Source organism: Mus pahari, chromosome 4 (genome assembly GCF_900095145.1).
Source record: "Mus pahari chromosome 4, PAHARI_EIJ_v1.1, whole genome shotgun sequence".
Taxonomy (NCBI): domain Eukaryota; kingdom Metazoa; phylum Chordata; class Mammalia; order Rodentia; family Muridae; genus Mus; species Mus pahari.
The window spans coordinates 70,527,590-70,540,540 of NC_034593.1; the positions used below are offsets into that span (position 1 = coordinate 70,527,590).

Below are 12,951 nucleotides of genomic sequence, written 5' to 3' on the forward strand. Positions count from 1 at the left end.
CTTTGTAGACCAAGATGGCCTCGAACTCAGAAATCTGCCTGCCTCTGCCTCCCGAGTGCTGGGATTAAAGGCATGCGCCACCACCGCCCAGCTAAGTTTCATTTTCTATTAGGTATCAGTAGGTTAAAAAAGTAGCAACGACCATTAATTTAAAGATCTACCTATGAAATACAGACAAACTCTTATTTATGACTTCAAAAAATCCAGGGCTGGAGAGATAGCTCAGTACTTAAGACTTAAGAGCACTGTTCCTGCAGAGGACCTGGATTCAGTTCAACCAAGCCACAAGATGACTCACAATAGTCTGTAACTCCAAGTTCTGAGGATTGGATACCCTCTTCTGGCCTCTTCGGGCACCAGGCGTGTGCACAGTATACTTACATTCATTCATACATACATACATACATACATACATACATACAGGCAAAATATCTGTAAGTAAAAATGAGAGTAAAATAGTACTTAAAAATTTTTTTAATTCTAGGTAAGATAATGAAAAATCATTTTTCAAAGATACATACATACACACACACACACACACACACACACACACACACCTATCTATATGCTAGGTACAAATTCAGAGCTTAATCTATAAATTAAGTGTGACGGCATACACCTATAATCCCAGCCAGCAAGGGAGACTGAAACAGGAGGATTAGGGCCAGTAAGAAGGTAAAGATACATGCCACCAAGCCTGACAACAAGCTCTATCCTCAGGACCCACATGGTGGAAGGACAGAACCACTTTATGTGTGTGTGCGTGTAAAAGTCCCTACACTTCCTTCACACTCAGGTAATACTTATTCCTTCCCAGGTTTCTGATGGGGTTGAAGACTACATAGTCAGCCTTATTATAAGCTTAAGTTATTTAGGATTTAAGAAGATGTTCTAGGTCTAAAAAGATGCTTTTAGGATGGTAATATAAGATAGAAAGTGACTTAGATACAGAACTCTGAACTCAGCAAGATAGGAGAGACAATAAAAAACTTTCTCCTGAGTTGCCAAATATGAACAAACTGGATTTTTTTCTAACGTAACTCTTACCTAATAATTTTGATAAGTGTTCCTATTGCATATGTTTATTATTATAAAAGAAAGAATTTTTTTAGACAAAAACGGGGAATTGTTGAAGTCTGGCCTTTTGTTATATATTGTAATGCTAAATACTGGCCCCCAAGGCCTGGTTGTCCCCCAGGAATGAGAGAATCTGCACTTACACAAGTGATGCTATGTAACCTTGCCCCCAGGTTATCCCTCATTGAATAATGATGCCTACAGCCTAGAGGGGGGCAGAAGAGAGGAAGGTGGAGTTTGGGTCTGGAGAGGGACCAGGAGAAAGACGCCATGGGATAAGGGATCCTAAGAACCGGCCACATGGCCTGGCCAGTTGGAGTTATAGCAGCCATGTGTAATATGTCAAGTCATAACTCAGGATTATCTGTAGAGAGGTAGAAACTAATAGCTTAGAGGGTGGATGTCTGCCCAGCTCTAGTGCTAATTAAGTCTTATTATAAATATAGAAGTTGTTTGTTTTTATCTAGGAACTGAATGATCAAAGGTGGGGCAGAAAGCCCCGATTGAGATTAAATACCTAGGGGCTGGAGAGATGGCTCAACTTAAGAGTACTTACTTCCAGAGGCCCTAAATTCAATTCCCAGCAACCACGTGGTGGCTCACAACCACCTGTAATGGGATCCAATATCCTCTTCTGGTGCATCTGAAGACAGCGTGCATCTGTATTCACATTCATAAAAGAAATACTTTTTTTAAAAAAGAGAGATTAAATATCTACGACACCACACATGTATGTAGACACACCAGCCATGGAACACATGTGGAGTTCGATGAACAACCAGTTCTTTCCTTGTACCAGGTAGGTCTCAGAGATTGGACTCAGGTCCCGGGCCTGATGACAAACACCATTACCCACCAAACCATCTCCCTGACTCTTACTACTAAAATCTTATGTACCAGAAGAGCACTCTACTGCAGAACATGAATGTGCAACATTACGATGTTCTTACTGGCTGCATTTTTAGTACATCGGTATACTGCATTCTTTCAGTACACACAGAAAGCACTGTTTTGAACCTCTGCAGTATGAGGTCTGAGAAGGCACACTGTCCTCCTCAGAAGTCCATACAATGTCAGCTGGGCAGATCCTGCTGAACAAAGTGGGATGCCAGCCCATCTCTCTCCATCCTCATCCCACCCTCCCCCTGAAGCAGGGCTACAAAAGTGCCTTGTGTGGCTGGCCGTGGTGAGTCATACATGTTCCATTTACAGTCGGGGTGGGGTGGGGGGAAATCACTAGTGTGTGCCCAGTGAGCTGGGACAGTCTATCCTGTTTTTCCTCTTTTATATAATAATCATTTTTACAAACCTGAGATAAAGAATGCTTGGGAGAGAGGAACTCACCAACTTGCTTTCATTGCCAAGAAGAACATAACCTCACAGCCCAAGCCCAAAGGTCCACACTTTCCCTGTAAATCATCTGTCCCCTTTGTGCACACACGAGAGAAACAGTAGCTAGAGAGGTAACACATTCCCATGCCCACCTCCCAGTCACCCACCAGTGGCTCGGGCTCACAGCCAAAGCAGTGAGAGAAAGCAAGGAGGCAAAAAAGATCCTTTTTCTTTTCTTAAACAACTTCCTTTGCCAAGAAACAAAGTGGCTTCCTTAGGTTGATCTTTAGACTCAAGCCACAGAAACACAATCTAAACTAACAACAACAAACCCCCGTGTCCTCCTTGGAACTCTTAAGTTGTGCACATGCCCAGGTCCAAATTTCAATCCGACCAACTTCATCAAACAGTAACGTGTAATGTGGCAAATTCCCATTTCAGAACTGATTTACAGCCACTGTGTACAGTACAGCTCAGGACAGGAAGTTTCAGCGTGGAGTCTGCCTGGTTCACACATCAAGTTCCAGTCCAAACCAGGTTACACAGTGGCACCCTGACTCAAAGAAAAACAATAACAAAAACATAATTACAGTTTTGCTTTATAAGCATCTAACCTAGCCCCGTGTAATAGCCGCACCTATAATCCCTGCCTGCACTCAGGCACCTCAGGCAGGAAGACACTGGGCACAAGGCTGGGCTGCACAAATCCTGTCTTGAAAAAATACAAACAACAAAAAGGAAAAAAAAGTCTAATCCCACAAGTTCTGGAAAAACATAAAAAAAAATCTGTCACCGTTCTATCAAGACCTCTCTAGTAAAGCTGGAAACCCACATTCTGCAATAAAACTATGCTCCAAACCAGGCAGTGGTGGTGCACGCCTTTAATCCCAGCACTTGGGAGAGGCAGAATTTCTGAGTTCAAGGCCAGCCTGGTCTACAGAGTGAGTTCCAGGACAGCCAGGGCTACACAGAGAAACCCTGTCTTGAAGAAAAAAAAAAACCAAACAAACAAAAAACTATGCTCCAATTCTAGAGAAAAGTCATTCCCAGGCTCACAGACAGGTGATGCAGCAAAACTGGCCCTCCTAAGACTTGTGCTAAATTTAGGTTTCACTTAATATATTAAAATTCACAACAAGCATGCCATTTTAGTAACAGGAACTTTCAGTTATCTTAACAAAGAGGTAGAAAGTGACTTTATTCGCAGACTCTAGTGTCCCCCAGGCTGGCCTCTAATTTACTTTGTAGCCAAGAATTACCTTAGCCTTCAGCTTCTCCTGCCTCCACCTCCCAAGTGCTGGGAGTCTAGCATGTACGCGCATCACCACTCCTCAGTACATGGTTCTGGACTTTGAACCCCAAGTTTCCTGCATGCTAGCAAGTACTACCAACCAGGCTGTATCTCCAACTCAACTAAAATTTCATTCTTGATAACAAAAACTTTGAGGTAAGAGAAGGTGACCATTAAGAAAAAACAGAGATAAGAAAGGGTACCACTGTAAGGGCACATTACATACATGTATGGAAATGTCATCAAGAAACCCATGGTTTTAAGTAAAGCACATTACATACATATATGAAAATGCCAGAATGAAACCCACTGCTTCACATAATTAACATAAACCAGTACAAATTTTTAAACATGATTAAAAGCCACTGAAATATGTAACATGTCAGAGCCCTGTACTGTGGAAGAGTACAGAGTCATCTCATTGATACGTTGTAGCTTTGGAATGCCCTGTCTCTGAAATACCACATTCAGGGCTGCAGAATGGAACTAAACTGTTCTACAAAAGAACGAGTTTCATCTGTTCCATTGAATAAGTGTTTCGGATGGGGAAAAAAATTGCAAATAACTCAGAAAGTACTGTGTTTCTATAAGTATTTCTGAATGTGCAGTCACACATTGTGTAGTCAACATTGTGAAATGTTGCCTGCTATTTGTCTTTAATGCCTCTCTGAAATCACTATGTTGAAATCACTATGGTCTATGTTCCACCACTGACTACAACAAGGCTAAAAATCAGCAATGTGGAAATAAAACGAGAAAGAGAGAGAGAGAGAGAGAGAGAGAGAGAGAGAGAAAACATTTACTTCAATTGTCTCAAGTCTGCACTTTGAACAAAAGTTCAAGTTGAACTTTGAAAATATTTTAATTTTTAGTAAAGCTTCAACAGAATACTACTAAACTTCATTACCTAAGATGACTTGCTCCTATTTAAAATCCTTTTGAATTGCATTTTATTCTTTCTGTAAGTTTTTTTTTAACACCCTTCATTACCTCTTCACCTAAATTATTTTACATAGGACTGTATCGTTTTACACATGATTTAACACTGGACAAGCAGAGAAGTCTACAGCCTTACCACTGGGCTTCATGTCAACATGATACACAATGCAAGACTAATTAGCTTCCCCATTTTTTCTTTCAAGATACATTTTTGTTTGTTTTGTTGTGACAAGGTCTCACTTAGCCCAGGTTGGCCTCTGACTCCCTAGACAAAGCTGAAGCTAGCCTTCAATCCTGATCCTGCTGCATCTTCAGTCTCCCAAAAGCTAGGACACAGGCATGCACCACTGTGTGTGGATCTTCTAGGGGCACTGAACAGCACAATTTCTCTATTCACCTCTGCTAACATCACTAATGTAAGCTCTCAGTATGTGATGATAAATGTCAGAACAGGGAGCTATGTCAAGAGAAAGCCAGCAAATGAAAGTTTGGCAGGAAAGGACATCTCGACAGCCTCCTCTTATAGGAATTAAAACTGTGAGTGTATGGGGCTGGGGAAATGCTGCAGTGGGTAAAAGTGCTGGCCATGGAAACACAAGAACATGACTTCGAATCCCTATAACCCATATAAAAGCCAGCCACATAGCACAAAAGTCTGTAATCCCAGCAGCAGAACCAAGAGAATCACTGGAAGCTTGCAGGTCAACTAGTGGAAAGTGCAGCAGGGAAAAGACCCTGTCTAAAGCCAGAGAAAAGTCAGGACATGTACCCAAGGCTGTCCCCTAAGCACAAGCATGCAGTGGCACATTCATGCCCATACAAATGCACACACACCACCTACACATACCTCTCTCTCTGTTTCTCTCTCTCTCTCTCTCTCTGTCTCTCTGTCTCTGTCTCTGTCTCTCTCTCTCTCTCTCTCTCTCTCTCTCTNCACACACACACACACACACACACACACACACACACACACGGAGGGGGTGCCAGGAGGAGAACCTTGCCCTGCCTCCTAGAATATTCTCTACCCTACCTTAGAACAATCCCATTAGAAATAAGCCCATGCTGGGGGCTGGCATTATGAAAGAAGGGAATCTTGTCCAAATCCCACCTACCATAAGAACGGTGAGTGAGGCCGGGCAGTGGTGGCGCACGCCTTTAATCCTAGCACGCGGGAGGCGGAAGCTGGCGAATTTCTGAGTTCCAGGCCAGCCTGGTCTACAGAGTTTCAGAACAGCCAGGGTTACCATTCTGACCTGGGTAGTATAAAACTGTATCTACTCCGTCTCTAGCTTATGTATATATTTGTCATCATCTCTAGAGTGTGTCTATTTACTCAGTATATAACCTGTTTTCCCACCCCACTCCCCAATCCCTTCAACTCTAGGGCACACAGCATGGGTGTCCTAGCAGGCTTCGTACAGGTGGAAGGCAAAGCTGTAAACTGGCCGTAGCTGCTCTTTGGCAATAAGTGGATTTAATTATATTTATCCCAGCCCTGTAACAGATTATTTGAACTGTTCTAACAAAACAAATGGGGATTACCACCACTAACTAGGCCATTTGGCCTTAGGTATTCAGGACTGGAGGGAAGAAGGACTCCCTCTTGGTGGCATTTACACAGCTAATTACCACAAAGCTCCCTCTTGGTGGCATTTACTCGGCTAACTACCAGGCGGCCGCAATGCTTTCATCTACTCTCCAGATCCTACAAGACATTCACGTGTCATCTAACCAAGCCGGAATAAAAGAAAACACCTAGCAGCCCATCTTTCCCACTACCCTTTAAGTGGAAACTGGTCTAACAATTTACTAGAGGTATTTAAAAAAAAAAAAAAAAAAAAAACAAGAAGCTAGGTGGTGGTGGCACACACCTCTAATTCCAGCACTCAGAAGGCAGAGACAGGTGGATCTCGTTTGAAGCCAGCCAGGACTGCAGAGCAAGTTTCAGGACAACCAGGGCTACACAGAGAACCTTGTCTCAAAAACTAAAGACAAGAACCAAAGCATGATAGTGCACACCTGCAACTGAAACACCTTCGAGTGTGCAGCATGAGAACCAGCAGCTCCAGACCAGCCTGGGCTACTTGAGACCCTGCCTCAAAAATCCAAAAGAATAAAAACCTGAAAACTCCTAGCATGTGCAAGGCTCTAGATTCAGTCTGAAGCCCAACAAAACATTATAATAATAATAATAATAATAATAATAATAATAATAATAATAATACAAGAGCTATGCAGAGTGGCAAACAATGGTAATGTCAGCATTTGGGAGGTGGAGACAGAAGGAATCTTGGCTACATGAGACTCTGCTTCAAAACAAACAAAAACAATCTTAAAATAGTGTTTTGGCGGGGCTGGAGAGATGGCTCAGCAGTTAAGAGCACTGCTCTTCCAGAAGTCCTGAGTTCAAATCCCAGCAACCACATGGTGGCTCACAACCATCTGTAATGGGATCCAATGCCCTCTTCTGGTGTGTCTGAAGACAGCCACAGTGCACCTGTATATACATATAATAAATAAATAAATCTTTAAAAAATAATAATGTTTTAACTAACATATATGAGATCCTGGGTTTGGCCCTCAGTAAAAGGGAGAAAAAAGATAATACAGATAAGGTTTCAGATATATGTGAGACACAGAATCCACTGGCTATACCTTGAGCATTAAAAAGTTCTACGTAGGGGCTGAGACGGCTGAGTAGTTAAGAGCACTTACTAGCTTACAGAGGACCCAAGCTTGGTTCCTAGCATCCACATGACGGTTCACGGTACCTCCAGCTCCAGGGGATCTCCCATGCATCAGATGCACATACATACCCTCAGGCATACATACATGTAAAAAATATGTTTAAGTCCTATGTAGGCATGTGGACCTCAAGTCCAGACAGTCTGGTTCTGAATTGTATTTATTTTTAGCCCGAGGGTTATTCAAATTGGTACTTATCAATTAACTAAAAGAGAAAAGCATTTGGAAGATCAGCAAATAGAACTTTCTCAAGTGTCAAACACACTATGATCTTAAGTAAGATCAAAGTCTCAGAAATATTACAATTATATACTGCTCCTAACTGCTTTGGGTAAAACTGTAAATTCAGCCTCGTTTTATTCCTTTCTGTTTCTACCAAGGCAAACTGAAAAAAACCAGGGTTAGGATCATAAATGAAACGTGTAAGTTGTGCTCTTGACTGTGACAATGCCCTATAGGTGATGGCTGGCAGATAAGCTCTGGAAACAGTGTGGGACTGGAGCCACTCTCGCTCTGGACCACAAACAGGGAAACACTGCAGGAGGAGGAGGAGTGGAAAGTCCGGATAACATGAGAGGTCCCACAAGTGCCCAGCACGTCGGTGAATCTGTAACCCCAGCATCTGATCACATGAGGACTGAGGGAAAGCTGGACTTCTAGGTCAGCCCAGGTTACATAAGAACTGTCTCAAAAAGGAAAGAGAGGCAACCTCAATGTCCTTCAGGAACATCTACCTCAAAAAGCCTACCGGGGAAAAAAAAAAATCTGAGGTGAACAAGTGACAAGAGGTGGCACATGGGGGCTGTCACGGTGGCTCAGCAGGCCAGAGTACCTGTTGCCTGATCACCTGAGTTAGCGTCCCAGGCCCAGAGTTCTGAAAGTTGTCCCCGACCTCCACCTGCATGCTGTGGAACTTGTTTGAGTATGTGTTCCCACATGCATACAAATAAATGTATACTACAGTAAAAAAAAAAAAAAAACAAAAACTAAAAATTATACTTTCTTCTCCCTTAAACACCAATGAGAAGACAGAACATGGTACTAATATTGTGCTCACGAGTGGGAATCAATTTTCTTAATATGGCCGAGCCCTAAATATAGCCACATTTTTTTGTTGTTGTTGCTGCTGTTGCTCAAAATACACTGAATTTAACCTTATCCATGGGAAGAATGCTGGTGGACAAGGAGGCAGGGAACTTAAGAAACAAGCACCACACCATCTCCACAGGCACTCAAATGGCTGTAAAGTCCTTGGTAAGAGTCGCCAAAGAGAGACAGACACCTGAATCATACAAGCCTCTCTTTCTCTCTTCTAACCTGGGATTCCAAGGAATTTACATGTCCTGACTCCAAAGTAATTCTACAACTCAGAGATGTTAGACGACAGCATCCCGAGTAGGCAGACAAATAGAAGGCACAGAATCAGGTCCAGTCTGCCTAACAGAAATGCACTGACCATGATCCAGGCAGCCCTCACAATTTACCTTCCAACCCCCCCCTGCCCCCCCCCCACACACACACACGAAGGCTGCTATTCTAAGGTCTCCTTTTCTCCAAGCTGGAGCCAGGGATGGCAGCACGTGCTTACTGTAATCTTACATTTGAGAAGCAGTAACAGGACGATCAGGACATCGATCGATCGAGGTTAGCCTGGGCTACATAAGACTGGAAGTACAAGATAAAAGAAAATCTTATATAACTAGAGGAATGTGTTTGTATGTGTTTTGAATGAATTTTTTATGCAGTACAGAAGATGAGATTTAACCAAAATTCATTTCAAATGCGATGCTTCATGTTGGTGTTCCCAGAACTTGGGAAGCTAAGGCAGGAAGATTGTCAGGAGTTAAAGCCAGCCTGGACTAATGAGACCCTTGTTAAAAAAAAAAAAAAAAAAAAAAATTTCAAAGTCTTACTTTTAAAAGGTTTGTTGTACTGACTCTATACTTCTTTAACAATAAACTGCTTTTGCAGACATTCTGAACATAAAGTACCCCTAGAAGGTCAGAATCGGTGTGAGGTGTTCAGTTTTCTGTTTTGTTTTGTTTTATAATGATGAAAACTGAAATAGCAAATAAAATGCTTTTACAACTAGTAGTGCTGAGAGACAGTACAGGACCCAGAAAAGCATCTTTGGAAACGTACCACTCAAAAGCAGAATAGTATAGGGATGTTAAATGCTGGACTGAGAGCCAATTGCTTAGATCAAAATGCAAGACCAGCCTCCACTTAGAGCTCTGGGTCTTGAGCCAGCTTAACACATGCTAATCCAAAGGTATGTGTTCTGAAGATGAACTATTAAATATCTGCCTCTGCTTTGTTAAATTAGAACCCGAGACGTTTCATAAAAAGCATTTCCCTCCCTTTCCACTCATCATGCGGCATCAGCCTTCTAACTGATGAGGAAATTACACACTTTTATTCATCCGCTGGCGAGCTTGTCATACACTGCAAGAAAGAAGCTGGTTTTTTCCTGGCTTCACCCTTTCCAACTTCAAAATACTGTCACATACTCGGTGGGTTGGAGCTGCCTGCAAAATGACAGCTTACAGGCTCTGGGGCAGGGGAGACGCAGGTGACTCTCCCTCCAGAGATCCTGGAAGGTACACACCGGTCCCAGATGTGCTCAGACACGAGAGCGTATGGAGAAATTTTGTGGGGCACCTGAGGGAAGAGGGCAGAGGATGGCGCAGGGCTCCCACCTGAGGAGACCTGGAGAGCAAGGAAGGAGGACGGCGCTGGGGTTCCACCCAGAAGGAGCAGTAGAGAAGGGACAGGGCGGTTCGCGGCTCTGAGACCCTGGAAGAAGTGGAAAAGAGGAGTCCCATCTGGAAGAACCCGGTGAAGGAGGGAAGAGGATGCTGCTGGGTCCCACCCGGAAAGAGGGGACAGAGAGGCGTGGGGTCCCACCCGGGAGGACCGGGACAGAGGAGACTGAGACATGGGGGTCTATCCCAGGAGGATCTGGGAAGAAGGGACCGGGTGGCGCGGCGTCCCGCCCAGGAGGGGGGGGACAGGGTGGCGCGGGGGTCCGGTCTCCATGCAGCCCGCCTGCGGCCTCCCTCCGGCTCGCACGCGCTCACCTGAAGGCCGGCTCCTCCTTGGGCGGTCGGGCCTGGGCAGACGCTGCGCCGCCGCCCCTTTTGTTGAAGAGCTTCTGGAGCAGGGTCGGGGCCATGGCGTGCACGCGGCGGCCCGGGCGGGCGGCCACGCTCCGGGACCCGACGGCTCAACGCGCAGCCCACGGCGGCCGCGGCGGGGCCATGGCGACGGGGGCGCGGCCGCCCGGAGGGGCGCGAGCGCGGGACCGCTGCAGCGGACGGAAGGTGCGGCGCCGCGGCCGCCGGCCGGTCATATGACGGAGCCGGCCCGCCCGGCTGACAGCTCGCTCCCGCGGGAGGAGGAGCGCGGAGAAGGCAGCACGAGGGAGAGGGAGGAGCACGGGAAGAAGAGGAGGGTGAGCATGAGGGAGGGGAGGAGCACGAGGAGAGCAGGGAGGGGTGCACGAGCGACGGGGAGGAGCGCCGGGAGGATGGGGGAGGAGCGTCAGAGGGCAACACGAGGGAGTGGGAGGAGCAAGAGGGACTGGGAGGAGCGCAGGGGATGGAGAGTGGTACGCGTGGGGAGGAGTGACGGGGAGGGATACAAGGGAGTGGGAGAGAGGAGTGGATGATGGAGGAGGAGCGAGCGCCAGGGAAGGGGAGGGTGGAGCGGGGAGAGACTCGTAGGGAGGAGGGAGGAGCGCGGGGGAGAGGGAGGAGCATGGCGGTCTTACATTTCCATTGGCCAGCTTTACCCGCCCTGCGCCGACGTCACTAGGGACACGCCCGTAGTTATCACTCGCCGGCCGCTTACTGGGGCTGGAGAGTTGGGCGGGGTGCTTGAGTCTTCGCACACTTGACCCACTGAGGTCGGGAGAGCACAACTATGGAGGTTTTTGTTCTTTGGGAAGAAAAGCCCTTGAACTTGGTCCTCATTTTATCGGGTCCAGGACTCCCTAGCAGAAAGCGTGGCCTGAGCTGGAGGAGCAACTTAGTGCCTGAGGTTGCTGCTGGGGATTGTGGCCCCTGCTGCATTTGAGGTCTCAGCAAGCTGCTGCAGGAACCAGAGTAAATCTGCAGGCTCAATTTTGAATTTACAAAGTTTATTCTGGTCACCGGGTTTTTGTTTTTGTTTTTGATTTTGTTTTCTTGGTGTCTTGGTTCCCACTGGTACGTAGGTCACACAAAAGCTCTACGTGTGCTAAGCGTGTGTGTGTGTGTTAAGCCCACATATACACACAAATGATTGCTTTCCTAGTTCGTGTTCACATAGGGCACATAAGAAAAAATCTCAACTGATTCTTTGATTTAGGGAAGCTGAGTACGTGCTTAGACTCATTTGCCAGAGCTTTCACGCCTCAGACCCCCTGAGAATTTAATGTGCTGTGATGCAAGACGCTAAAGAAGCCCTGCGGTTATGAAGAGTCTGACCACATTCAAAACAGTTTATTAATCTGTTTTGCGGCCTAGAGCTCTAAGGTGATTCAGATGGTAGGTAATAGAGCTAGAGTTACCTTTTGAGTTCAACTCTGACTCCAGCAAATTTGAGGACGGTGAACAAATGACCCACCAAGATTTCTTAGATTTGATCAAAGGAAAGTTAAAGATGGAGAAACATGGCTCAGCGGTTACAAACAGAAGCTGCTCTTGCGCAGGACTGGAGATCTCTTCCCAGCAAGTGAATCAGAAAGCTCACAACCAAGTAGAACTCCCGTTCAGAGGACCATCCTCCCTCTTTTGGTGCCCAAGGCACTGCACTCACTTGCACAAAGCTATGAGGGGGGGGGGGAGCTAAAAAGTAAGACAAGCAAACAAAAAGAGGACATTTAGACATTTAAAAGCATACATACTTCACAAATATAAGTCATCAAAGAGGGGGTGGGGCATAGCTCGATTCTGCTCAAGGCCCCCAATCCAGAGGTTGCTTCCTGGTTTCTTAGTCCGGGTCTCTAGCACTGCCACGTGGCTCTGTATGTGAAGAGGATATTGTGAATGCTTGGAGATGACAGGATAACAATGAAATGGAAGGGGACTTGTGAGGGCTGTGTCCACAAGCCGATCTAGCAGTTCATGTGACTTGTTTCCATATATGCATGCTCTGTAGTCTGTTTTAGTTTGATTTCTGTTATATTATCATGAACACTGTGACTTGCTGAAACCTGGCACTCCTTCCTGAAGAGGCTAGAGGAAAAGCAGTTAGGAGAGGTTTCTTCCCTCCTAACTGAGATATAATTATTAATATTTAATAGCTGGATATAATGCTACAACTATCTTTTTTTTTTTTTTTTCTTTATTTTTTGGCTTTTTCGAGACAGGGTTTCTCTGTGTAGCCCTGGCTGTTCTGGAACTCACTCTGTAGACCAGGCTGGCCTTGAACCCAGAAATTCGCCTGCCTCTGCCTCCCAAGTGCTGGGATTAAAGGCGTGCGCCACCACGACCGGCTATGTTACAACTATCTTGATAGAAGCTCATAGATGAAACCTGGATAAGATATGGTGAAGACAGAGCCTTTAAGAGAATTTCATTTTT

The 12,951-nt window shown here is 45.4% G+C and overlaps 1 protein-coding gene across 3 annotated transcripts in view; it reads right to left on the reverse strand.

The window, feature by feature from the left end:
- Positions 1-10,779, reverse strand: part of Fnip2 (folliculin interacting protein 2) — a 102,689-nt gene extending 91,910 nt beyond the window's left edge. The window contains exon 1 of one of the 3 annotated variants that reach the window (XM_029537251.1): positions 10,465-10,779. In XM_029537251.1, the coding sequence (XP_029393111.1) occupies positions 10,465-10,559 (95 nt within the window). In that variant the 5' untranslated portion in view covers positions 10,560-10,779. The remainder of the gene's footprint in view (positions 1-10,464) is intronic. The other 2 variants (XM_029537254.1, XM_021195958.2) reach the window with 2 other exon arrangements.
- Positions 10,780-12,951: the final 2,172 nt, after the last annotated feature.